A 27,657-nucleotide genomic window follows, 5' to 3' on the forward strand; every position below is an offset into this window, starting at 1 on the left:
TAGTGGCTTTGAGTATGGTACAATAAATGTCTGGGAGTGTTGGTCACTACTTCCCCTAAGGAGGAAAAAAAAATGAGGATAACTTTGGAGTCTTTGAATGCCTGAGTGAAGTCATGGAGGTATTTATAAAGTATGACTGTAGAGAGGACCAAATTTAAGGAGAAAAAAAAAAGCTGGTTACACGTTGTTTTCAATCTTCCTTACAAAAGCTCACCTTTCTCCACTTCTTCTCTTTGTAAGAATGAAGTTTCCTTCACCCAAAAACGCATTTTTTCTTCATTCCTCCCACCCATCCTCACAGCAACTGCTACTTACCACCACCTGAAAACTCGTCCCTCTGTGCCACCCATACTCTATGCTGAAGAACTCCTGGCACTAGATGTTTTACAACTTTACTGAGATGGTCTTATGAAGCTGTGTTCAAGGATGATCTTGAACTCCTGATCCTCCTTTCTGCCTCCCTATGAGGTTACAGACCTGTGCACCCAGACCCAGCCTATAGTGATAGGAACTGAACCCAAGATTCTGCATATGGCCGGGCGGTGGTGGCGCACGCCTTTAATCCCAGCACTTGGGAGGCAGAGGCAGGCGGATCTCTGTGAGTTCGAGACCAGCCTGGTCTGCAAGAGCTAGTTCCAGGACAGGCTCCAAAACCACAGAGAAACCCTGTCTCGAAAAAAAAAAAAGATTCTGTGTATGTTAGGCAAGCATCTACCAACTAAGCTATATCCTCAGCCCTGTAGACTTCCTGAAACTATTTCTACCTGTCTCTTTCATCTTTCTGTATCTAATATTCTATACACAAGATGAGAACAGCAGGGTTTCATTAACACATTTAAATTAAGATCTAAGATCACAATTTCTTCATAGTGGCTTAACTTCAGAAAACATTAACAAATAAGACAAAACTGCATATTAAAATCAATAAAAATTAGGTAGATCCATTTATTTTGGGTGTATTTTACAAGTATAAGTTTAAAAGGGCTATTTGACAAACCAGCATTAGCCACCAACTCTACAAACATCCTTAACAAGAAAAGGCAATTGTGTTGGCCCTTTGCATACAGGCAGTGTCCTATTGCATATCAAATGGCAGAGATGCAGTGACAGATTTGAGGGCAAAAAGGAGTTAGATTTCTACTGCTATTTAGTTGATAAATACCACAGAAACATACACAAATGGGTGTCACCACCACCAGTGATTTACAGAATTGAAACCTATGGGTCTACCTACTTAGAAAGTTGGAACTAGTAAGAGTATCCTGTCGTCATCTATTCATGAAATACTATAGGTTTCTTTGATCCTAATTTCTAAAAGTTGTATGAAAAGTTGGAGAAAGAGACCCGGGTAAGACTGGCAGTACATGCCACGTGAGATCAAGATAGTGCTTTAGAAGATGTTAAGTGTGCCGAGTGGTGGCGGCGCACGCCTTTAATCCCAGCACTTGGGAGGCAGAGGCAGGCAAATCTCTATGAGTTCGAGGCCAGCCTGGTCTACAGAGCTAGTTCCAGGACAGGCTCCAAAGCTACAGAGAAACCCTGTCTTGAAAAACAAAACAAAAAAAGAAAAAAAAATGTTAAGTGCTTACAGTGGGCTTCAAGGATGAACATGGTGACAGAAATGGGTTACAATGTACGTAGTGAGTTTGACAAAGCCTTGGTCAGGACTGCTCTTCCCACAAGATACCTGTGTTTGACCACCAAATACTAAGTTTAGAGCAGAGTTTGGGTTGATAGTTCAGCTTTGGTAAGACAGTGACATATTAAGAATACAAGTCTGGGCTGGAGAGATGGCTCAGAGGTTAAGAGCATTGCCTGCTCTTCCAAAGGTCCTGAGTTCAATTCCCAGCAACCACATGGTGGCTCACAACCATCTGTAATGAAGTCTAGTGTCCTCTTCTGGCCAGCAGGCATACACAAGACAGAATATTGTATACATAATAAATAAATTAAAAAAAAAAGAATACAAGTCTTACTGGGCAGTGGTGGGGATGCCTTTAATCCCAGCACTTGGGAGATAGAGGCAGGAGGATCTCTTGAGTTTGAGGCCAGCCTGGTCTACAAGAGCTAGTTCCAGGACAGGCTCTAAAGCTACAGAGAAACCATGTCTCAAAACCAAAAACAAAACAAGATTAAAAAACAAAAAAAACAAGTCTTACTTACTAATGACTTCCAATAAATACTCAGAGGTATACTCTGGGCACATCAAGTAAAAAGAGCAACTAATTCTAACTGTGGAATAATAACAAGAGGAGGCCTTGCCATGACTGCTTTAAACAGTTTAGACATGTTTCCAGGTCAGCAATACAAAATTATCTAACAACTTGTAGATTACAAAATGCCCCCTCAATATAACCCAATGCTATTCCAACCAGACACGAGCTGCAGCTGTTAGTCAGATGTAGCCTTCAAGGTGTTTCTCACAGGAGTTACTGAACAAAATAGACTTTAGCCAGTTTGCCTTTAGTATTTTTATCAACTTCAGTTTTACTCTAACATTAAAACTAGTCATTCCTTAGACACAACTTTGACATACAAATGGACAATTAAGCTCATTTAACCAAAGTCTTCACTAAATGATGACCAAAAATCCTGCAAACATGTCTACAATAAACCGAGTTGTGAAGCAGAACAAAAGACAGGAAAATGTAAAACTTCTCTCAAGCACCAATAATGGAAGCTATGCAGCTATATGTACACATCCTTAACAGGTCTTTCCCTCTGGAAAATCCTGAGATTTTACTTAAGCACTGCTACTTTATAGAAGGCAGGTTGGTTCAGTGAGGAAACTTACTTTTGATAGTGATATTTTATTTGGGGCACTTAGTATTTCACAGATCCTCAAGTCTTGAGGTAGGTTAAAGATCAGTGTCCTATTATACAAATCAAAACTCACGCAGGCGTTACTCACTTGTCATAAACTGAGTCTGGTAGTCAGGAAGGGTATGGCCACTCTGATTTCAGATGCATCTAATGAACTTAACGGTGTGGGCTTGCAAATATCCATGGGGGGGGAGGGGAAACTAGATACCAATCTTATGGTGAATTACACATATTACAGAATAGTCCATTTGCTCATTACAAATGCATTTACATAAAACTGAGCTGTAAAATTACCAATATGGAGTCTGGAGTGTGTTGCTTTTCTGCCCTTCAGATCGAGTGGAGGACTAATCACTAGTGTGGAACCACAGGAAAGCGGGTACATAAATGTAGCCACAATACAAATGATGCCTGGATTCCCATAGTGGGGTAGGTCTCATCCCAGCCCAAGATGAAGAGAAAGAATAGTATCAGCTCAGGCTGCTGCAGCTCAATATGCCTCCCCAACACCCCGAGGGAAGAGCTGTAAGAGAACAGTAAATGTGTCCCAATAAAGTGTGCTAATGTTTTCACTAACACATAAACCACAGGTAAAAGTAAAGTGATATTTTATTAAAATGACATGTATAAGAGAAACCTAATTTTAATATGTTTTACCTACTACATAAATCACTGTAATTGTTAGAAGCCCAAATTCTCCTAGTTCATTCTAATTACTTAAAATTATTTACCAGAATTCAGCTAATCCTGACAGTTTCCTAGACCAATCTTTTCAACTACTTGCTTCATTATAAAGTTCCCTTAGGGATAAGAGTGTAGTTCCATAGTACAGTGCTTGCTAAGCACATGTAAGACAGTGGTTTGATCCTCAGCATAACAAAAAAACCCTCACAAAAGTCCTTTTATTTAAGCAAGTTTAAAAAGTAAAGACAAGATATAGATATGTATGTTCTCATATAAATGGAACGGCCCAACACAAGTCACAGAAGCAAAAGAGAGAAGATGGGGGTTGAGAAGAACACAGAAGGCAGAGAATGCAAGCCTTTAACTTTAGTATCCCCCAAAGTTGAGTGTGGAAGTAAAAGTTTCTACATTAAGAAAGTTTATATAAATTATATGAATTGCAATTTTTTGTAAGAGTCAAAATGAAATGTTCTGCATAGAACAAAAGATATGCCTAAGCAACATATCATATTTGTACAAGGCCACTGAAATTCATGAATATTAGTAACAACTAAAAATGCTTAATTCTGTATCAGGGTGAGTAGATTTTAGTTTGGTATTCTAATAAGCTCAAGATTGTAAACTATTCTTATACAAAAGCAGTAATGGTGGGCAGATTTGTGTAGGAAGTCTTGTGCTTCTGGTTGGCACATTATCTACTTTCTAATATGGTGAAATTAATACAGACATTTGTAAAAGGTTGTGCAAAACTATTGTATTTACAAAAATGGCACAAAAGTGAATGCAATAGTCAGTGCACATGCACACCCATTCACGTCTTCAACAAAGAAAGCTGTCTCAAGACTGCAGAACCGAGGAAGAGCACTAGCTTCAATGACAGCTGGTAAGCACTGGAGTCACACAAGTCACACCAGAACGGGCAAATATCGCCCAGGTAAGATGCTCTTGTTAAAGCTGAAACAGCAGGTTTAAGGCCGTCAAGTCCAAGCAGTTATTCAAATCTTTTGCAGCCCATTTACTTGTGTTTGAATTATGTGACTTGTCTTCCAACTTGTGGTCTTAAACTTCTGTCTTACAAAATTCAAAAGGAAAATACAGAAGAAATCAATACAACAGAGGTTCTATTAAATAAGAGTAACATACAAAGCTGTAATTACGAGGAAGTAAGGAAAGCCAGAACATTAAAGCTGTAAAACTTGCTTGCTACTTGTTGGAGCCAGCCCTACACCAGCTAGGTAATATGTACAATTATTATAACGTCAATTACTTAAGTTGCTGTTACATGTCCTTTGCATCAGTGCACTGTAAACTAACCAAAACCTCTACATATGTATGCTCCCTTACGACAGCAGCACACACTACCACTATCTGCAAAGCTGTCAGTCTCGAATGACAGAGTGAGTGAAAGGAAACAGAAAGTGGGGAAGGAACATAGTAAGGAGAAATAAAGGACATTAGAAGACTCATGCAGTTCAGCTCTTTTAATCAGCCAGCCAGCTTGCTAGCAACCAGGGATGGTTTCCGCTGAGGAAGGTCCTGTGGAGTGGGAATGTGGTCACCAGTGACCTCTGTCTTATCCGGGGCTGCAGCAGGAAGCTGCTTGTTCTTCATCTTTGCTTTCGCCATGTTGTAATCCCCAGAATCAAAATACTTTTGCTGCAAACAAAAAACAAAAAATTAGATTAGAGTTTAAAAGTTCTTCATACCATTGGATTGATTTGGATGGAAAAATGAAGAAACCATAGGCCTCTCACACCATGATAGAACTAATGATAGCTTAAGGACAACCAGGGGAATTTGCTTGAGGTCTGTCTGGCTTATATCCATTTCTACTGAATGTCTGCTATATATAAACTAATGTTCAAGAGCTAATGAGAGATAAAAAATGGTCAATTAAAATCAACCATCATAACAACTTTTACAATCAAAAATAAGGTTTGGTCATTAAAGTCTGGGTTTGGCAAAATGAAATAATAAAATGATGAAATGATGGCTTGGATAAATAATGAGCAGAAAAAAATTTCTCAGACTTTAGAGTCCCTAAAATGAAGTAGCTGAGACTCACAGTTAGCATAAGGCTACTGAATGGCCTAGGAAGCAGGTCTTATTAGCTGGCTCCTTTTTGATAAGCCAGATCTGTGCTATGGCCAATGGATCTATGAACAGAAACTACTTTTTGGATAGCACTGTACAAGTTTTATATGGAGCAGTTATCAGTGAGATGCAGGCAAGGTTATGTCTGAGGTTGCTGCAGTATCATTTTTGTATGATGCTTTAAAATGAGTGTAGAATTCTAATGCCCCCAAATCAAGAAGCTGCTTCTAGCTAAGTATGTGTGGCAGACCTGGAATCTCTGCATTCGGGATGTGAAGACAGGAAGACAGATGCTCAAAGCTTGCTTCAACTATGTGAAACCCTGTCTTAAGAAGGAAAATGGAGCACTGCTGGCATATGGACAACAAAGCAGTCTGGTAAATTTCTTATGTGTGTTACTTAATTACAAAGTAAGAAACTGAACACTACAAACTAAAATAAATAATTATATTTACTTATTTACTGGGTATGTGTGTCAAGAGAGTCTATGTGGAGGTCAGAGGACAATTTTCACAGCTGGTTCTCTCATTCCACCTTGTGAATCATGGGGACTGAACTAAGGTTGACAGGCTCGGCAGCAAGATTCTTTATCCTTTCTCATCTTGCATGCCTAAGCACCATAAAATTTCCTCCAGTTTAATGAACTCAGTTTCTAACTAGAACTGTTTTATACTAAAAATATTAATCATAAAAGGATCTCATTTAATTGCATATTGGGATGCTCTGCTGAAGAGAATACACAATCCTCAATATGGAGTCTTTGTGCAGCAGGAATATGAGAGCGAGTCTGAAGTCAGCTTGAGCTACTCAGTAAGCTCCAGGCTAGTGTGAGCTATACTAAGACCCTATCTCAAGTAATACAAACTCCTTAAAAACCAAATAAAATATACTTTAGATCATATGGAAGGCAATCTTACAAAAGCCTCTCTTCATATTCATTCATTCATTCATTCATTCATTCATTCATTCATTCATTCATTCATTCAATCGAGAAAATGCCTCTTGTAGCCCAGGATGCCTGAACTCTCAAGTACTGACATCACATACATTCCACCATGCCTAATTTCCCACTAAAATTGAGCAGCACTGACACTATGTATGTGATTACCTAACATAACAAACTTTAAAGTCATGTTTATTAGAACTGGGTCCTCAGTCTTGGTACTTTACAAACCTTACAAATACAGAAAATCATGCGCTAGACTGTTCAGATCCTTACCCACTCTGATGGGCTATAATTCATCATGTACACAGTATTACTGTTAAAAGTGCAATGGGAATATTATATAACACTTAACTTCATAATACCACCAATAATACAGAAATAGATCTGTATAATAATACAGAAAAAAGATCTGATATGGTAATTAAATGCAATTTAACTCTCTCAAATAATGAAGAAACAAAGTCTCTTAGCTTGTTAACTATCATGGCAGAAGAAAATTGAAATCTAGAACTTTGTGACTCAGACTTTAAAAAAAATTCTAAAACAACAGCAACAACAAAAAAGCTTACTTCATTGACAGTCTGAGAAAATACAGAACCATTCAAACATTCACATTCCAAATTCTACAGAATTATTTGATTCAAAGCACAAAAAGCTTATTCCATTGATAGTTTGAGAAAATACAGACTCAAACATTCACATTTCAAATTATATAGAATTATTTGATTCAAGTGGCATTTACTTCATTTCCAACTGTTTACATCTACAATACCAACTTTAAGATACATTAATTCATTAAGAGAGACATACAGAATCTAATCTACATGGGAAGTAGAAAAAGGCAAGATCTCCTAAGTAAATCTGGAGCGTGGGGATCATGGAACAGGGTAGAAGGGGAGGAGGGAGGAAGGGAGGGGAAGCAGAGAAAAATATATAGCTCAATAAAAAAAGAAAAAAAAGATATATTAATTCTGCTGTGGAGAAACCATCTCTTAACTAATACTAATAACCAGTCAAGTGCAAACATGAATTTGATGCCCAGGATTATACATGATTATGTCATAGCTGAAAATATACCTAATCGTACAGTACTGAAAGCAGACAGTACATGAACATTTTGCACAGCTAGATTCCTAATGAATGCAGTTCTCACTGTGAGATTTCTATTTACCTGCTACATGATTTTTACAATCATGATTTTATATAACCACATATTCTATTTTGTTGACTGATTATAACTTAGTATTTCTCTGATGATGAACAATAAGCCTGCTTCTAATTATAGTAAAAGCTTTAAGAGGGGAAAAAAAAGCTTCAAATTTGAAGATATTTTTCTCATACTGAATTATACTCTAAAATTAATTTATAAGAGATCAGTCAATGTAAATACTTCCATAAATCTCCCATAAAACACTTTGAAAATTAAGAGTAATGATTTTAATGTTTATACAAAACAAGTTATCTATTAGTTACATTTAATTTCAAACTCAGCAGCAGGAATTATTCTAAGTATTTTCCCACTTTGGCTGAAGTTAGTACGATTTCTATCATGCATGTAAACAGTCATTATTTCCTCTGTTAAATTCCTTTATTTAGAGTCATGTTAATGTTTTTTAAGGTTCCGATATTTGGATTAATTTCCCTACTAGATTCTGTTTTATGGTACAGAAAATTTACATTTTCTATATTTAACATAATTGTCTATATATTATTTGAAAGATGTGAATCCTTTCATTTCACAAGTTTAAAAACACATTTGTTGGTATCTTTAAAAATCACTTTTGGAGTTCAGAGTTGAGAAAATAGTTCATATATAACTATGGTGCACACATACAGACTTGTTTTTTATATATAAGCAGTGGATACCAATACACTTAAGGTATTTCCTTAAAAAGAAATATAAAAATCTAGCATCTTCTACAATAATTGTCTTCCACATATACTTCATCATTCATTCTCTGATCCTCATATAATAAAGAATTCAAATGTGCTTTAATCCTAATTTTCTAGTTTTTTTCAAGCAGAAGGAAGGAGCTGAGAGAAAATTAGAAACAAACGAGTAGCACTACGATCTCAACGCTAAGAGATAATGAAATATTTTCATTAATTTGAACTACTAAGATTATAATGTGCAAATTGGATTAAAGAAACTATGAAGCAAATTAGATGATTTTATAAAGGATCGTAAGCCTCTGGATGTTATGTGGGGCTTGTTTTCTAATAGGTAAGCTTTAGTAAGGATGGTAGGGTAAAAATGCCAGTTTCTAGACATCGGTTCCTTCTGAAGAGAAGAGGGAGAAGGGTCATAGAGAAAATACAGGGTAGGTTTGAATTATGCCTACAATTAGTTTCTTACAAAGGTGACAATATATCAATAGTAAATGAAGGTGGTGGTTACAGGACTTCTCTTACATTATCATCTGTACTATGCTACATACTTGAAATACTTATAATTTAAAACATTATAAGTGATTCTTTTCATACATATTCGTGGTATGAGGCATGTAAAATATTGACAAAGACAGACACACGCACCTGAAATACGGAGATAAAAATGCAGACATTCACCTCACAGCCTGTCAGCACATTGAGCTCATTTCCCCATGAGGGAAGACATTACTCAACAACTTACCCCTTTCTGCAATCGCTTCCTTAAGAAATCGGACCCGCCAGGCTTTTGTCCCAAGTGTGGGTACCTTGCTTTTAATTTTGCTTCTTCAGCTTTCTCTGGACTAGTTACTTTATCTTCCATTTCCTGAAATAATTTCAAGTAAATTATTTCTATTAAAACTCAGATTTGAAAATAATTCACCTTTTAATATCTGGATTCTGACTTTTGTTGTTGACTGCCTCTGACTAAGACCAAGCAGAGGAACCTTCTAAGCGCCTCTCTCTTCCTTCTCGAATGTCCCATGTGACAGCTCTATTATAGCTGTGATGCATGTACAACACCCCACACACTGGATAAAAATACCGAGACAGCTCAGCTCTCAAGGCTTGCAGTCACTTTCAGTCATGTATAATACATTTCTAGTTAGTCTCCTTCTATGGACTCTTCAGCTCTCTGTCTATATTTACAGAATCTTCTTAATACCACCACAATCTAAGGCCTTTCTGATTTCCTATTTATTCAAAATCATGTAGAATTTTAAACTCCTAAGACTCTTTACTAGACATTAATAGCTGCCCAAACACCAGCATGTTTTTTCCTAACTAAATGAATTCAAAAGACCTTGAAGTCTGTAAAGGAGAGGAATGTGTTCACTAATCCTCACATCTGGCTGAACGTGAGAGATTGTGCCTTTAATCACAGTACCCAAGAGTCTGAGGCAGGAAGACTGTATAAAGTTCAAGGCCAGCCTACGGTGAGTCCCTATTTCCTACCAACAAAAGGCAAATTCCATTCATGTCAAAGAGACCACATATTTTTAGGTATCAAAGTACTTTCTAAAAAGACTGTCATTATAATCCCAGCACTTGGGAGGCAGAGGCAGGCGGATCTCTGTGAGTTCGAGACCAGCCTGGTCTACAAGAGCTAGTTCCAGGACAGGCTCCAAAACCACAGAGAAACCCTGTCTCGAAAAACCAAAAAAAAAAAAGTCATTAAATTTCCCCTCCTGGGCTAAGGATTAAATTTGGGGGCACTCGGTTATACCTCTGGTCCTGTCACTGTCTGAAGATAATTTTCTCAAAACCTATCTTGATTTAGCCCACATTCTTCAAAATGCTATCTTTACAGAAAAGAATTTATTCATCATATCATGTCAAAAACAATAAATCAAGAAAATCACAGGCTTCCTATTATGGGAGATTGGGCAGCTGGCAAGGGCAATTTTAGCTATCAGACTCATTCTGAATGGCAAAACCTCACTTCGGCTCATTTTGAATCTCTAAGGTTATTTGTGAAGTAAAAATAGCCGAAATGTTAAATCTATAAATGTCAAGCCAACTGTTCTTACATAGCAAGTAAATAACTTACTTAGGAACCTTTCAATCTCATGTATTTTTTGTTTTTTAGATTTTCCTCAAAATCACATTTATACATATTCTATTCCCTTTTGTATTACCAACACGTGGCCCTCAACAACTCCTTTATGCACCTCGTTTATGTCTTAGATTATTTTGAGGGAAAAGGTGCTAATGGCAGATACCCTTTGTTTTCTAATCTCTTTACATAAACCTGCCTTTTCTGTTTCAGATGTCCTACTTTTATCTTCTAGGCTGCAGTTTCATATACTATGTTGACTTCCAATCTCTTACTGTAGCCATTCACACATATGCTTCATAGAAAATTTATCTGTGTATTCAGCACAGGTAAGAGTCTAAATAATGATTTTTCCAGTCCTTACATTTAAAAATGGTATGTTCAAAAGTTCAAATGTGAGGTATACAATACAAACCCTGGGTAACTCTCAGTGCGTAAGCATATCAACATGCTGTTTATTACTGTCACATTTAAAAGCTAAGCCTTCATAAGCCCACTACTTCAGCTGGTATGCAAGTCTAGTTGTATGCTCAAGTAAAAACAAAAATTAACTGCAATACCATCATTCGTTAAGGAGTTTTATGTCTGTCTTTGAGACAGGGTTTCATTCTGTAGCTCTGGCTGTTCTGGAACTATGCAGACCAAGCTGGCCTTGAACTCAAAGAAATCTACCAGCCTCTGCTTCCTGAGGGTTGGGGTAGTTCCTAATTTTATGCATGATTTCTGTCTCATAAAGTGTAGAACCTAACTAGGTAAAGATATGAAGATACTGCACTTATGTAAAGCTGGAGACGCTAAGACAAAAATAAGGTATGCAGTTTAATGCAAGGTGTGCTAGAGCCTTAGCGACATCTAGTGGCTGGCTGCTCACCCTTCACTACACAAATCTACTGCGATCCACTGGCATTCTCAGAACTGCAATTTCAAAGCAAAACTGGATGCGAGAACCTATTACTCTTGGGCTTCCCTGTCCAGTTAGCCCATTTTAAATATTGCTATTGAAAAGGAGCCAAAGGCAACTGCTGCCCTTTAGTCCCAGAACTTTCAAACCTTCCTGTCACAGAATCAGATTTTCTTGGGCCAAAAAGATTACACAGCAGCTAAAGAAGCTTGCCACATAAACTTGGCAATCTGAGTTTAATCTGTCTCTGATGGTGGTTGGTGAGAACCAGGTCCTGAGAGTTGCCTTCTGACCTTCACGTGTATATTGTAGCACACATGCACCCACACTCATGCTCACACAAGAAAAAAATGAGGCTAGGCTGGTGGTCTACATATCCAGTTCCAGAGGCACATCCACACAGAGACACTCTCTCTCTCTCTCTCTCTCTCTCTCTCTCTCTCTCTCTCTCTTTCTCTCTCTCTCTCTCTCTCTCTCTCTCACACACACACACACACACACACACACACACACCCCAAACCCACTTCTTTTGATAACTACTTGAACCTAGGACCTCAAAAGTTTGAGACCAGGGGCTGGAGAGATGGCTCAGTGGTTAAGAGCATTGCCTGCTCTTCCAAAGGTCATGAGTTCAATTCCCGGCAACCACATGGTGGCTCACAACCATCTGTAATGAGGTCTGCTGCCCTCTTCTGGTCTGCAGACATATACACAAACAGAATATTGTATACTGTATACATAATAAATAAATAAATATTTTTTTAAAAAAGTTTGAGACCGCCGGGCGATGGTGGCGCACGCCTTTAATCCCAGCACTCGGGAGGCAGAGGTAGGTGGATCTCTGTGAGTTCGAGACCAGCCTGGTCTACAGAGCTAGTTCCAGGACAGGCTCCAAAGCCACAGAGAAACCCTGTCTCGAAAAACCCAAAAAAAAAAAAAAAAAAAAAAAAAAAAGTTTGAGACCAATGAGACCTCATCTCAAAACAAGGAGAGGACGACAGGGAGAGAAGACAGAGGTGAGAGGAAGTGAAGGGTGGAGGAAGAGGGGAATCTAATTCTTGAATGTCCTTGCCAATACGTAACACATTATCAATAAGTGCTGCTAGTACAATTTCCTATATGAAGTCAAACTTTCTGTATTCAATAAGAGAAGGAAAGATATGAAAAGACAGACCTAAACTACACTTTAAAACAAAGTGAAGCACTATCAAGACTTCCACAATACTTTTCATGAACCATACAAAACCATTCTTAATCTACTGCAGAAGTTTTAGGACCTTACATTAAATAACTCCAAGTTGCTGGACTTTCACTAACATTCTAACACAGCTATCGATTTGCTTATATCGATATAAACGTGTGGGGGTGGGGTGCTGTGGCTACTGGCATTTAGCCACTATTGCTCTGCTCTACATGCTTCCCCAAACAGTACAAATAGAAAGCTAAAACTACATTTTCCAAACTGTATTCCAATGAGGTAGCAATGGTAGCTACAACAGATTAAAAAAAAAGTGTGGGAGAAAAGAACCCATTCTTCTCTTGATCATGCTGCTACAGAGCAGCAGGCCCCTGTGAGTTCCTCCAGTGGGGTATTCACAGATAATCAAGGGGTCTTGTAGCAGCTACATGGCAGTGGGGTAGAAGATGGCAGGCTCCAAACAGGACTTACTCCTACAGTCAGAGACATTCTTCAATCTCTGCCTCTGGAAACATCTCTTTATTTCTCCCTCTGTCCTTCCAACCCTTTCAAGAATTTGTAATCTAGCACCCCAAACCATTTCCTTTATGTTTGAACTATGTCAAGTAGCTTTTGTTCTTGTCCTCTCCATACGATGCTTAATAAAAGTCAAGTGGAATAATTTATACCTGTAGTTATGCTAAAAATGGAAGCAGACTGAATTTGCTATGAACATCAAAGACATTCTAGAACATTTAATTGAGCTAAGAAAGAAAACAAACTGAAGAAGGGAGAAAAAGATTTGAGATAAAGAGAATGAAATATAAAACAAACAAAAAAATAGGTTACATATGCATCAAATATTTATACCCTAGATGTCTTTTGCAGGAGGGGATAAAGGGAGAGATTCAGGGTCAGGGATGTCGCCCGCGTCAGAGAGCACAGAGGCCCTAGACTCACAATTTCCTGCATCTGAGAGGAAAGGAGGTAGGCAACAAAGGGCTGGGGTGTGGCTCAGTACAGAGCACTTGCCAAGAATGGGCAGGGCCCTGGATTCAATTCCAAGTGCCGCAAAAACAAAATGAGACAAAAAAGAAAAACATACATCAGGATAGTGTTTTTAATTTACATGTTGTAATGTGGAAGTCGTGATGGGTTTATACTGACTGTCAAAACATGATAGGAACCATAATCTCTAGGTATATCTGTAAGGGAGTTTATAGATGGTTAATTAGGTAGCAAGATCTACCCTAGATGTTGTCAATATCATTTTATAGGCTGGGGCACTAGACTGAATTTTAAAAAGGAAGTGGACTAAAGAGATGGCTCAATGGTTTAAGAGAAGTTATACAATCACATACCATCACAAGGACTGGAGTTTGTATCCTAACACCTATGTAATAAGGCACACATTGTACAAACATTTGTCACTCCAGCTCCAAAAAATGTGATGTCCTCTTCTGGACTTCATATATGCACTTACACACGTTTACACACGCGCGTGTGTGCGCGCACACACACACAAAATATGAGAAGAGGATAATGGGAGAAAGAGAAAGATGAACACCAATATCCATCTCTGCTTCCTGGCTATAGCTGCATTGGCTCATGCTACCATACATTCCTAGCCATCATGGAGTATATCCTCAACCTCTGAGCAAAAGTAAACCCTTCCTTTAATCGACTTTTTATCAGATATTGAGTCAGAGCCATGAGAAAATAAATTAATACATATGTGATCTTTTATTGTTTTCGGGACGGGTCTCTCTGTGTAGCTGTCCTGGCACTTGTGCTATAGATCAGGCTGCCCTTAAACTCATAGAGATCTGCCTGCCTCTACATCCTGAGTGTTGGAATTAAAGGCATGTGCCATCACCACCTGGCTTGCATAATAAAGTTTTAAATGGGGCTAACTAAACAAAACTAAAGCATAACATTTCCAAATTGGTAGTTTAGTAGTGAAGAAAAGAAAATCAATGGGGAAAGTTAATAAAATATTAACGGGACTAGATATTACCCACATAGCACCATAATAACAAAGGGACAAAGTAAACATGATTTGTTCAAAACGAAAAAAGGTGAGATGAAAAATAAAAACAAGCAAACAAACAAAAACACTGAAAATGTCAATGATCACAATAACCATAAAAGGACTGATGGACCTGTCCATTTAAATCTGTAGCTGGAAGCCAAGAGAGACAGTCATGCCTGTAATCCTAGTATTCGAGAGACAGAACCAAAAGGATTGCCACCAAGTCTATAAGCATGGTTAACATAGCAAGTTCCAGGACCGCCTGTTCAAAATGCCAAAAATAAACAAATAAATGAACAGATAAAAATTCAGACACAGAGTAAGAAACAACAACAAAAACTAGTCACTTACCAAGTAAAATTTAAAAATGACAGGTAGAAAATAAACAGGGGAAATAACATATTAAACAAGCCCTAATCGAATGCTAGTGCACCTATATTGAGTAACATAGATACTAAAAGTATTATTAGAAATATATAGGACAGCCAGGTGGTGAGTGGCATGCCTTTAATCTTAGGAGAAGGTGGATCTCGAGTTCGAGGCTAGCCTGAACTATAGAGTTAGTTCCAGGATAGCCAGGGCTACACAAAGAAACTCTGCCTCAAAACAAACAAACAAAACAGGCTGGAGAGATGGCTCAGCATTTAAGAGCACTGCCTGTTTTTCCAGAAGACGGAAAACACGCTGTGGCTCACAAAAATCTGTAATGAGATCTGGTGCCCTCTTCTGGCCTGCAGGAATACATGCAGGCAGAACACTGTATACACAAGAAGAGAGAGAGAGAGAGAGAGAGAGAGAGAGAGAGAGAGAGAGAGAGAGAGAGAGAGCTTAAAATAAACCAAAAACCCCACAAATACAGACACCCTGCTCTCTGTGCAGTTCCCATGGCGGCATGGGATGGCAAGTGCTACTTACTGGTACCCTACGATGAGAAGGTACAAGCCTGTGTGTTGTATAAAATGAACACAGGTGCCTGATGGTGCAAGTAGGTCCCAGCACCACAACAGGGATCGAAGATAGTCAGTGTTGTTTTATCCTTTGAAGGAAGGAAACCTAATTGGCACTAGAGGCCCACCCAGAAACAGTTCTGGTTGTTTGGGTTTTTTCCTTTTTCTCCTCTCCTCTCTCTCTCTCTCTCTCTCTCTCTCTCTCTCTCTCTCTCCCTCCCTCCCTCCCTCCCTCCCTCCCTCCCTCCCTCCCTCCCTCTGTTAAACAGAGACAGGGTTTCTCTGTTTAACAGTCCTAGCTGTCCTTGAACTAGCTCTGGTAGACTAGGCTGGCCTCTAACTAACAGAGATTCGCCTGCACCTGCCTCTGGGATTAAAGGTGCCACCACCACCCAGCAGCAACAGAGCTGTTTTACCCGAGGAATGAAAGCCTGGGGTCTGGAATTTCCCCCTTGGAGGAGACTGGCATGGCAGCAAGGTTTTGATGATTTCTGTGATGATTTCTGCTGTTTCAACTATGAGCAATGTCAGGAACAGAGAAGTCATTCAGGTTACTGTGGACTTTGTTGCTACAAAGGATAATTTCTAGTCAGACCCTAGGAACTCTGGTCTTTCCTATGTTAATCAGTGTGAGCAGTTATCAACTTATGGAAAAAAAAGGCTTGAAATCAGCACATTTATGAACGAGGCAGCTAGTTCACCATTAGCTGAGTGTGCTGGCAGAATCACTTGAGTATGAGTTCAATGTCAGCCTGGAAAAACTTACTGAGAGCTCATTGTGCCCCATCCTAAAGCTGACAGCATTTACTTAAACATTTATTTATCTTACAAGTACTTGGTTTTACAAAAAAGATCCCAATAATTTCTTTTACATGTATGTATGTATTTATGTATGTATGTTGTGGGGGGGCATCTGCATATCACCACAACAGAAGTGTGGAAGTCAAAGGATAACTTGCAGGAGTCGGTTCTCTTATTCCACCACATAAGATCTGGAGATCAAACTAAAGTTATCAGGCTTAAAGGCAAGAACCTTAACACTCTAAGCCATCTCATGAAGCCCTGATAAGAGAGGAAGGAAGGAAGGAAGGAAGGAAGGAAGGAAGGAAGGAAGGAAGGAAGGAAGGAAGGAAGGAAGGAAGGAAGGAAGGAAGGAAGGGAGGGAGGGCGGACTGATCAGGTCTGATTACGTATGCTAACATTCCTAGTATTCAAGGATTTGTGGAAATTTATGGCGAGTTCGGGGACTGCCTGGCTAGTGATACCTTCCTCAATACAAAACAAAAGGAAGTCACACAAAGACTGTATACATGTGTACCCTTAATTCAACGGCAGAGCAGTTGCTTGGGTAGTATTAAGACCTGAGTTTAATCCGCAGCAGGGGTCAGGAAAAGGGCAATAAGCAAAGAAACTAGTAAGAGCCAAGCAGCCTCAAACTTCTAGGCAAGATTACAAGCTTGAGGACAGCTTGGACATTCTAGAGATTTCCAGGCCAGCTGGGGATACAAAATGAGACTGTTAAGCAAAAGCTTAAAAACTGGGCATATGTAACCCTAGCATGTACAAAGTGAAGGCAAGAGAATCAGGAGTTTCAAGCCAGGATGCAATATATAAAACCAAGTCTTAAAAAACAAACAAACAAACAAAATAGTAAAGGAAGCCTTTAATCACGCCACTCAGGAGACAGAAGCAGAAGACTCTCTAAGAGTTCAAGGTCAGCCTGAATGGACAGGGATAAACAGAGAAACTCTGTCTTTAAAAAAAAAAAGTCAGTCAAACAACAATAACAACAAACCCCAACCAACCAAAGAACTCAAAAAGCCCCCACAAAAGTAAAGGACCACTTGTCACCAAGCTTAATGACCTCAGTTTAATCCCTGGGTCCCGGATGGTAGGAGAGAACAGACTCCCACAAGTTGATCTCTATTCTGTCCATATATACTGTGCTAGATGGGCACTTGCACACTCACACTCACTCACTAATAAAATATAAAAAGCTTAAAAAGAAATGTCAAACTCAGGAAGAAAAATAGTTTTAAAAATTCAAAGCTGATTTTGAAATTTTATTCTTTAAAACCTCTTGTGTTACATGCTGTGGATTATGCTCATTGTTAAGAAAATGCTGATTGGCTGAGAGTCAGGCAAAAAGTATAGGCGGGTGATCAGACTGAGGATGCTGGGAGAAAGAACGGTGGAGTCAGAGCTGCTGAGCAAGCAGGACGTGTAGAAAATGAGGTAACAAGCCATGACATGTGGCAAAGTCTGAACAGAAATATGGGTTAATTGAAGTGTAAGAACTAGTAACATGCCTGAGCCATTAGCTGAACATTTACAATTAATATATGTCTCTGTGTGGTAATTTGGAAGTGGCTCCTGGGACAGGAAACCTCTACAGTCACAGGTTTATGTATTTTAATAATACACACACACACACACCTATATAAGCTATATAACTAAGTGACTTAACAAATAACGGTGGGATGGTTATAACTGTCTTCATATAGTCTACACTTAGAACCTAATCCTTATCGAATGTAAACGTGAACTAAGATTAACACATGTATTTCTGTGAGTTTTACTATTAGAATACAATAGAAACCCTTTGTTACTAAGGCATAAGCTATGAATACATATCTGGAAACATTCAAGAGCTAGAGTTCAGTAGCAAAGCACAATCTAAAATCCATGAGGTCCCAGGTTCAATAGATCAGCACCAACAATAGCAAAAGGCCTTTGAAAAATTATTAGGCCTGGGGATGTAGCTCAGTGGTACAGTGCTTGCTTTACATATGCATGATATTTCCTAGGTTCAATCTTTAGTACTGAAAAAAAAGTTAAATGATTATTTTATATTCTAATAAGCTGATAATAATTTTATCGAAATATTTTTTTCAGCCTGTGGCTAAGTTACATAGCTCAGCAGAAAAAACTGGGCACTTGAATCAGTTCTCTGTCTGCTGAGCAATATGGCAACATGTTCACTAAGGCACTGATGAATTAATAAAGGCCAACAGACCTTTAAAGATATTGTTAGGAAGGTTCAACTATCCGGGCGGTGGTGGCGCACGCCTTTAAGCCTTTAATACCACCAGGCAGAGGCGGTGAATCTCTGTGAGTTCGAAGCCAGACTGGTCTACAAGAGCTAGTTCCAGGCCAGGCTCTCGCAACCCTGTCTTGAAAAACAAACAAACAAAGGAAGGCTCAACTACTGTTACCAATTTATAGAGTCACTTTTGTCCTGTAAATTCTTAAGATTTGCCAGTGCTTGGCATTCAATGACAGTAAGTAAAAGTCTCCGGAAGGACAATGTCTTTCTACTGCGTCCATAAAACCAAGAAACTTTCAACATAGATTTACCATCAGCTTGAGAATATTTGATGCCACAGAATTAATAGGTTCAGGAATCTAAGTTACGAAGTACAAATCTTACACATACTACAGAAGCAAATCTAACAAGCTGGTAGAGCTGGAAGTGTAATTAACAAGGTTCTGGGTTTCCTCCCTAGCACCAGAAGATGGGACATGACTGAAAACCCAGTACTCAGGAGGTACAAGTAACGAGGCAAGGAGTTCAAACTCATCCTGACTACCCTTTTAGTTCAAGGCCAGTCTGAGATAGAAGACCCCACTGGACAAACAAGAGAGAAATCTGTCTGGATAAAAAAAAAAGAACACTATTAAGCCTACCAAAAAATATCAAGATCAAAATTAACTAGAATTTTTTAAAAACAGGGGGTTGGGGGGGCAAATTTACATGTACTGCTAAACACTGATATAAGGAAACAGTCATGTTACACATATGATTAGGGATGTTCAGGAAAATGTATTGTCATTAGAAGACATCAGAGATGGCTCCGTGGTTAAAAGCAATGGCTCTTCCAGAGGACCTGCATTCAACTCCCAGCATATACAAGGTGGCTCATGATGGTCTCTAACTCCAGTCCCAGGTAGGTGATCTGATGCACTCTTCTGACCTTCCAGGGCACCAAGCAGCACACAGACACACAGACATACATGCAGACAAAACACCCATACACATTAAAACAAACAGCCGATAAGAGATAAATGTCATGTGCAAGATTTAAGAAGCCTCCCATGAAGAAGAGAACGCAGTTTTTGCCCTCTGTGTCCTTTCTCATGGTTTAATGAGCTTAAAATGTCTGGAACTGAAGCAGCCATATTGCAGTAAGAACTGAGGTGCTAAGAATGGTGGAGCAGCAACAAAGGACATAAGGTTTTGAAAACCTCAGAACCACTATCCCAGTCCTTGGGCTAGCCTTTTGGGCTTCTTTGTCAAGAGAGAAAAATAACTAACTTCTATCTTGTTAAAACTACTATTAGTTTCATCTTCCTGCCACATGTAACCAAGCATAACTCTGATTACAGAAAAGGCATGTAGGATTTAGACACACAAAGACGTAGGCAAGCAGGTTTTGTCTAAGGATGAAGGAAGCATCAGTAAGAGAATGGAACAGGGTGGGCAAGAGGAGATGAAGCAAGAGAATGTGATGAAAGGAGCTGGTGAGCTTGGACTTCATCCTGTGGCAGACAGTCGGGAAGATAAACTTACCCCCAGCCCGGACTGTGCAAGGCCACCCCCAATCCACCAACAGGCAGCCCTTGAGAGAACAGGAGGTTTTTCACTGCAAATCTATGTAACAGTTCTCTTCTTTTTACACCATGAACAAAACCACCAGAGGCCTTGATATATATATTTGTATGGGGGGGGGTGTTAAGGTCTCTCTACATAGCTCTGGCTGTTCTAGAATGCACTATGTGACCAGGCTAGCCTTAAACTCAGAGACCCGCTTGCCTCTGTCTCCAGTGTACTGGATTTAAAGTGTGCGCTACACACCTGGCCTGTATCTTTTTAAAAAATAATTATTTTTAAGTTTGTGTATTTTGTCTGCATGTATGTCTGTATACTACTCATGTACCCTGGTCAGAAGAGGACACTAGATCCTCTGAAACCGGTGAGCCACCATGTGGGTGCTGAGAATAGAACCAGTTCCTCTGGAAGAGCAGCCAGTGCTCTTAACTACCTCTCCAGCCTGGCCAGGGGTTCTTTAATAGAGTATTTCAGTTGGGAGCTCTACTTCAGCTCGTCAGTCTAAGCTACTTCACCTAGCCTGAGTAAAATAATCTCTAGAAACCTGCTACTGGCATCTTAAAGAAACAAAATAACAACAACAACAACAACAACAAAAAGCCAACCTGAGCCACAACGCACATAAGCATTATGTATTTTTTTTTTTTTTTTTTTTTGGTTTTTCGAGACAGGGTTTCTCTGTGGCTTTGGAGCCTGTCCTGGAACTAGCTCTTGTAGACCAGGCTGGTCTCGAACTCACAGAGATCCACCTGCCTCTGCCTCCCGAGTGCTGGGATTAAAGGTGTGCGCCACCACCACCCGGCAAGCATTATGTATTTAGTTTTGTTCATATTTTTAAAGTGGATCAAAGTTAAAGTTTCTATGCTTTATCACCATGGGCTCACTGTATTATACTCGACAGCTTCTGTTTCCTGACTGCTGGGATTATTAGGTGTGACCCACTATGCCGAGCTAGAACTAATTTTAAAATTATCTTCAGTTCTAAATAGTTAAATGGCCCCACAGCTTATGTTAAAAGAACTTAGTCATCACATGGCCAATGGGGTAGTTAACTTTTTTTAACAGCAGCTACCATTTCTCAATATATTTAGTTTCAGCACAATACCAGATATAATGAATAGTTTATAGATAGGCTGTGTTTCTGTTTAAGACTGATACAAAGAAGCAGATATCTGTGTTTTTATGCTCACACATATCTAATTAATAACTTAATTAAAAATAGGTGCCTATCTGATTGCCTTCTCTTTAAAAAAAAATTTGCTTTCAATTTTATAACCATTGGTCTGTGTATTTCTTCTCTTAACACGAGTGTGTGCCATTTATCAGGGGTAGAAACAGTGACCTTGTCATATTCCTTGCAGGGCCCCGCTATCCTAAACTTTTAAAGACAACAAGCTAACAAAAACCTTAAAAGTATTTTTAACTGAATACTTTGGCTACAATTGAAAGGTCAAATGGGAACAGAGACAATAATCAACTTTTTAGGTCATGTAACTGTTCTTCCAAATAGAAGAAACAGGTGATTTGGCTCACTAGAACACAGAAGTGACTTTGCACATTTTCCTCTTGTTTAAGGATAGTGTTCATGCCTCAGGCACTTAAAATCTACAGCCACTCTTCAATTCAAAAAGGGACATCACATTCCCAACACCCTCTAATTTATATTAATGACATTAGCTAGAAACAAAGACCTTAAAAAATGCTTAAAGAGAAAAAAATCTTAAAGAGAAAACATTAAAATTATCCTTGATATTGGGTATTATATTAGGCTATTTTAATCAAAAGTATTTATACCCTAGAAAGCCAATACTTCAAACTTTGGCAACATACTAACAAATCCTGTCAACCAAAATTATTTTAGCTGGGTGTAGTGGCAGCTGGATTGTAATCCTTGAATTTGGGAGGTTTAAAGCCAGAGGAGCACTTCACATCAAAGGCAAGCAAGGGCTACAGAGTGAGCCCCTGCCTGAAAAATAATTAAACAAGGGCTAGCAGGACGGCTCAATGGGTGGGAGCTCTAGCCACCAATGCTGACAACCCAAATACTGGAGTTCTCATGGTAGAAGGAAAAAGCCAGCTCCTGCAGGTTATTCTCTGACCTCTACACAAACACCCCCAACATACAATAAATTAAAAAAAAATCACCTCCCACAGCATTATGTATCAAATTAAAACCAAGATTTATTTCAGTATATTTAAGACAAGATAGAGATGGGCTTTGAGTTCCTAAACCCTAAACAATTGTGAATACATCAAAGCTTACAATATGAACAGGTAATATTTAAGATTACTGTTCAGACTATAATCCTTAAACTGTATGCATTTTATTTAATTTTTTTTTTTGGCTTCCAAAATTCATTACTCAGCTGGCCCTCATGGCACAGGTTTATAACCTGAGTCACTTGGTGTCTGAGCCTAGAGGATCACCAAGTTCAAGGCTTGTCTGGGCAACTTAGTGAGATCGTTTAAAAACTAAAAACTAAAAGATTAGGGCCAGCATGGTAACCGATCAATAGTTTCAGGGTCATGCGCTCTAGCTAGCCTGAGCAACACCAGTTCTTCTCCCAAAAAGACAACAGGGGCTGGGTCAGTAAAGTGCTTGCCCTGCACACACATATTCTCTTTTCTTCTCACTTGCTGTTCTCACAAAAGCAGAAGGGGACCCCAGGAATAGAGCTCAGAGGTAAAGCCCTTCCTTGCCTAGGCTGCCCCAGAAGCCCCCTACTGCAGAAAGAAAAAGGGAAGGAGGAAAGAAGAAATCTTTCTTCTTGCAAAGGATACAACCAAAAATAACGTGGTGTTCTTTATTATCTTTGTTTTCCTTTTCATCAGTTAATTTACAAGTACTGTCAGACCGGAACTATCACATGGAAGAAATTACACAGGAAAAGTTGACATGCTTAAGAACATACGGGACGGGCACAGAGCACTAATCTACATGGCAACATTAAGTATAAGCCCTAAGAAAGTTTAGACAGTAGACCAAATGTCATTTACAGTAAAGCAGCTTGTTATTAATCATCCATTAATTAATTTGAGACAGGGTCTCATTATGTAGCTCCAGCTGGCCTGGAACTCACAGACATCTGCCTGCTTTTTTGCCTGAGTGCTGGGATGAAAGGCGCAGTTTGATTTTTTTTTTTAAGAAAAAATGTTGGGAACTCTCCCTAAAACAATGTAAGAACTGAGACCAAGGACTGTTCTCCTTTCTTAGTTAACTGATTCCACGTACCCAGGAAGGCAAGGCCTCGGAACAATTAACAACTACGATGGAATGGGCAGGCAACAGCCCAGATAAACACACAGGCCTCGTATTCCTAGACGGAAAGCTAGCTCATTTTTCTTCGTCAGAGAAAACAAATGAGCTGACAAAAGCATCCCCATGTTTCGAGAAATACCTGAATAGTGAAAATTTGTAAAGCTCATCCAATTCTCGAATTCTAGTCAGGTGCAAACCCCGGCAGCCAGCATTTGTGAGCCCGGGTTGTGCCGGGTTTCCATGATCTCGGCTGGGCCTCACAGCAGTCGTGGGAAGTAGACATTATCACCTGGACTTTACCGACACCGATCGTGGGGGCCGCGCGGCTCACCATCCTGATCTAGATCTGCATCGCCCCCTGAACGGAGACACCGCTTGGGGGGGGTTACCTGCAAGCTTACAAGTGGTCGGAGCGCTTCCGGGAGAAACCAACGTCCTAAGCAAATAAAAAGCTCACTACAAAACTTGGGTCCCTGGCATGGGCCCGAGACCTGCCTCCCTCACATACTCAAGTGACACACCGAGGCACCAGGGAGAAGCGTTCGGTGTCCGAGCCTCCGGGGGCCCAGGCTGCGGGGGGAGCCGACCGCCTCCTGTGGTGTCGCCAGGCAGGCAGCCTCCAGCGGAAGGCTCCGTCGGCCAAGGACCCCGCCACACCGGCTTCCCTCAGCCCCGCCGAGCCACCGCCGCACGCTCACCTTCTGCTCCTCCGCCGACGCTGCCTCGGGGACTTCCGCGGACATGGTGCTCCTTCTGCAGAAGAGACGCCGGGAGGGGACTGATTACCGGGTGGCAAGGCCTCCCGCTGCCTTCTGCCTGCCCAGCTACCCGCCGGGCTGGCGGCTGTCGCCTTGTGACGACACGGCTGCCCGGCTCCCGCCCGCCGTGACTCCCGCAGCCCAGGCCCGCCAGACTCCCGCGCCGCGCCCTTACCTACCTATCCCCGCGCCTCCGGCCCTGCGACGCCCAAGCACTTCCTCTTTCCCTCAAAGGTTGAGGCTCGCGCCTCACCTCACTTCCGTCCGTGAGCGTACAGTGCTTCCTGGGAATTGTAGTTTATCTGTAGCACCGTCTTTCCTCCCTTCTCTGGCCTTTCCAGACTACTCTGACCTCCCATTTACCCATCTGCTTGCACTGTGATCTGCAGTAGCTCTGCTTCAGCTTAACCCTGTCCACCATTACTTCTCCAGTTCTCCCACCTTGTCTCAGCACAATCTTTTCTTCTTAGATCAACTTCTTCAAAGCTATCACAATAAGCACAGTATCATTAGACAGAAACTATGATCTCTTTGGTAATGTTGCCTTCCCTCTCTCATTAGCTACACTAAGGATAGAGCCAATATTTCACTCTGAGATCCTCCCCAGATCTTGGTATTTCCTTCGTAATAAATAAGTAATGAATGAATTCAGCTCCATTCCTTGTTCTTTCACGGCAGTTAGCTCAAAACACTGAGCTCCAGAAAGACTTTCTTAATTGCCAAGTCCTGTGTGTTCGTATCAACTCCTCATTCTACAAAGCATCTTATACCTGCTGGTGCATCTGGTTCCAAAGAAATGTGCCTCAGAACTCTTGGAATAAAATGGCCTTGTACGTTCAGCTCGTAGGAATTGGAAGGTAATGAATGGGGAGCAATCGAAAGGTCCTAATAATTGGATGTGGAATTTGGAAGCCATGAAAACTGAAGGTAGGCCCTGTGGCATAGGAATGTGATCCCAGCTGTCTGGGAGGTTGAAGCAGAAGGATGTCAAATTTATGCCTGCCTAGGCTATAGAGTAAATAAAAGACCAACCTGGGCAATTTAATGAGGCCCTATATCAAAAGGCAGGTATGGAGCTCCTCAGTGGTAGAGGGTTTTGCTGTGGGATAATGCTTTTGTACACTGTAAAGATTTGTCACTCATATTGGTTTAATAAATGCTGATTGGCCAGTAGCCAGGCAGGAAGTATAGGTAGGGCCACCATACTAGGAGAATTCTGGAAAGAGGAAAGGCAGAGAGGCAGTCATAAGCCAGATGCAGAGGAAGCAAGATGAGAATGCCAAACTGAGAAAAGGTACCAAGCCACATGGCTAAACATAGATAAGAATTATGGGTTAATTTAAGTTGTAAGAGCTAGTTGATAATAGACCTGAGCTAATAGGCCAAGCAGTTTATAATTAATATAAGCCTCTGTGTGTTTATTTGGGACTGAATGACTGCAGAACTGGATGGGACAGAAACTTCCATCTACAGGGTTTGCTTAGTATGTACAAATTCCTGCATTCAATCTCTCACTAGCACAAAAACAACATACAGAGAGGGGAGAGAGAGAGAGAGAGCTAGGAACTTAATTCAGTAGTAGATGGATCATTTGCCTGGAACAGGTTTGATTCCCAGCACCATATAAAACCAACATGGTGGGGGTTGGAGAGATGGCTCAGTGGTTAAGAGCACCGCATGCTCGTCTAAAGGTCCCGAGTTCAATTCCGAGCAACCACACGGTGGCTCACAACCATCTGTAATGGGATCTGGTGCCCTCTTCTGGCCTGCAAGCATGAATGTAGGCAGAATACTGTATACACAATAAATAAATAAATAATTTTTTTAAAAAAACCCAACACGGTGATGCAAACCTGCATACCTGTAGTCCTAGCGTGGGGGAGGTAGAGGAAGAAGGGTCAAGGAGTTCAAGGTCATCCTCAGCTTGACCTTGAGGCTAGCCTGGGCTGTGTGAGGCTCTGTCTCAAAAATAAAACAAGACAACAACAAAAGTCAAGGAAAAACAAAGCCTCAACAAGCACAGGATCTCACACAGGAAGACTTGCCTGGGACTTAAGTTTGAAAAACAAAGTGAGTCATAATACTGAATTCTTGTTGAAAAAGGAAGGGAAGGTTAGTCAGCCTTAAATAGACGCTCAACCAAGTGCCTGTTTATGATAAAAGGGCTTAAGGGACTAACTCTTGGACAAAGATATCCCTTGAGAATGGCTTGATTGCTTCACAAATCAAATGTAGTGCACACTTAGAATCCCAGAACTTTGTAAGCAGAGAGAGGAAGAATGTCAATCCAAGGCCAGCCTCAGTTATGCGTGAGTTCAAGTCCAGCTCACAGGGCATGAAGGTGTCTCCAAAACCAGAACTGCACAAAAAGAACAACAAAAAACAACTGTGTGTTTGTCATCCTATACCGACAAAGTAACGGTCTGATATTTGCTCCCCACCCCATGTATTTGACCCCCATGTATTTGTTATCCTTCTATACTGACAAAGTAACTGTCTGGTATTTGTTCCCCACCCCGATTTTTTTTTGAGACAGAGCCTCTCATGTATTCCTAGCTATCCCAGAACTCACAGAAATCTGCCTGCCTACATGTGCCACATCTGACATGGTTTGAGACAGGGTCTCACTCTAGCCCAAGCAGGCTTGGAACTCGCAGCAAACCTTTTACTTTAGCCTCTCAGTGCTTTTCATTTGAGTAGAGCTATAGATGGAAGAAAAATTGTACTAGTTAGGCTAATGGACACATCTAACTAGCACTTTTAATTAATCAAATACAATTCACACAAAGACATATGAATAAACTTGAGTAAATTTTGGGTTAAGATGTGACAAGAAAAACGGGGGAAAAAAGGTATTTGTGACCTTACAAAGAATCTGTTCAATCAGGCGGAGGTGTGGTGCACCTTTAATTCCAACACTCAGGAGCAGAGGCAGGTCAGTCTCTGAATTCAAAACTAGCCTAGCCTACAGAGTAAATTCCAGGACAGCCAGGGCTACAGGAGAAACCCATTCTCAAAACAAACAAACAAAAAATCCCTACAATGAAAAAAAAGCTTCTATATAAAAATGACAAATTGATAATCCATTGTACCAAAAGTTTGCTTCTAAGCATTGAATCCTAATGATACCATGCCTATCTACAATTCTTTTTGTAACTGTTGTACAAATAATGTGTTGATAATAAAAACTCTGCAGGTTTCAGTGTGCACATGCATGCATATACACGGGGAGAGAGCGGAGAGAGAGAGAGAGAGAGAGAGAGAGAGAGAGAGAGAGAGAGAGAGAGAGAGAGACAGAGACAGAGAGACAGAGAGACAGAGAGACAGAGAGACAGAGACAGAGAGAGACAGAGACTCTAAATATACATCTGTTCCTAAAAGATAGATAGTAACATTCATGTCAGAACAAATCTAATTTCTGGGAGGCAGGGTGATCAAATAA

General features: G+C 40.2%; 1 protein-coding gene across 3 annotated transcripts; it reads right to left on the reverse strand.

Moving 5' to 3' along the window:
- Positions 1–3,414: 3,414 nt before the first annotated feature.
- Arpp19 (cAMP regulated phosphoprotein 19) lies at positions 3,415–24,447 on the reverse strand. 3 transcript variants are annotated; one of them, XM_075965253.1, is made up of 4 exons: positions 24,395–24,447; positions 24,156–24,210; positions 9,180–9,302; positions 3,415–5,163 (listed from the first exon to the last, which is right to left on the reverse strand). In XM_075965253.1, exons 2-4 carry the CDS (start codon positions 24,198–24,200, stop codon positions 4,993–4,995), a joined length of 339 nt encoding a protein of 112 aa, XP_075821368.1. In that variant the 5' UTR covers positions 24,201–24,210; positions 24,395–24,447; the 3' UTR covers positions 3,415–4,992. The 3 variants fall into 3 exon arrangements, with proteins under 3 accessions (XP_075821368.1, XP_075821369.1, XP_075821370.1); XM_075965254.1 differs by having other exon boundaries at positions 24,391–24,409; XM_075965255.1 differs by lacking the exons at positions 24,156–24,210; positions 24,395–24,447 and adding an exon at positions 9,382–9,406.
- Positions 24,448–27,657: the final 3,210 nt, after the last annotated feature.

Source organism: Microtus pennsylvanicus, chromosome 3 (genome assembly GCF_037038515.1).
Source record: "Microtus pennsylvanicus isolate mMicPen1 chromosome 3, mMicPen1.hap1, whole genome shotgun sequence".
NCBI lineage: Eukaryota > Metazoa > Chordata > Mammalia > Rodentia > Cricetidae > Microtus > Microtus pennsylvanicus.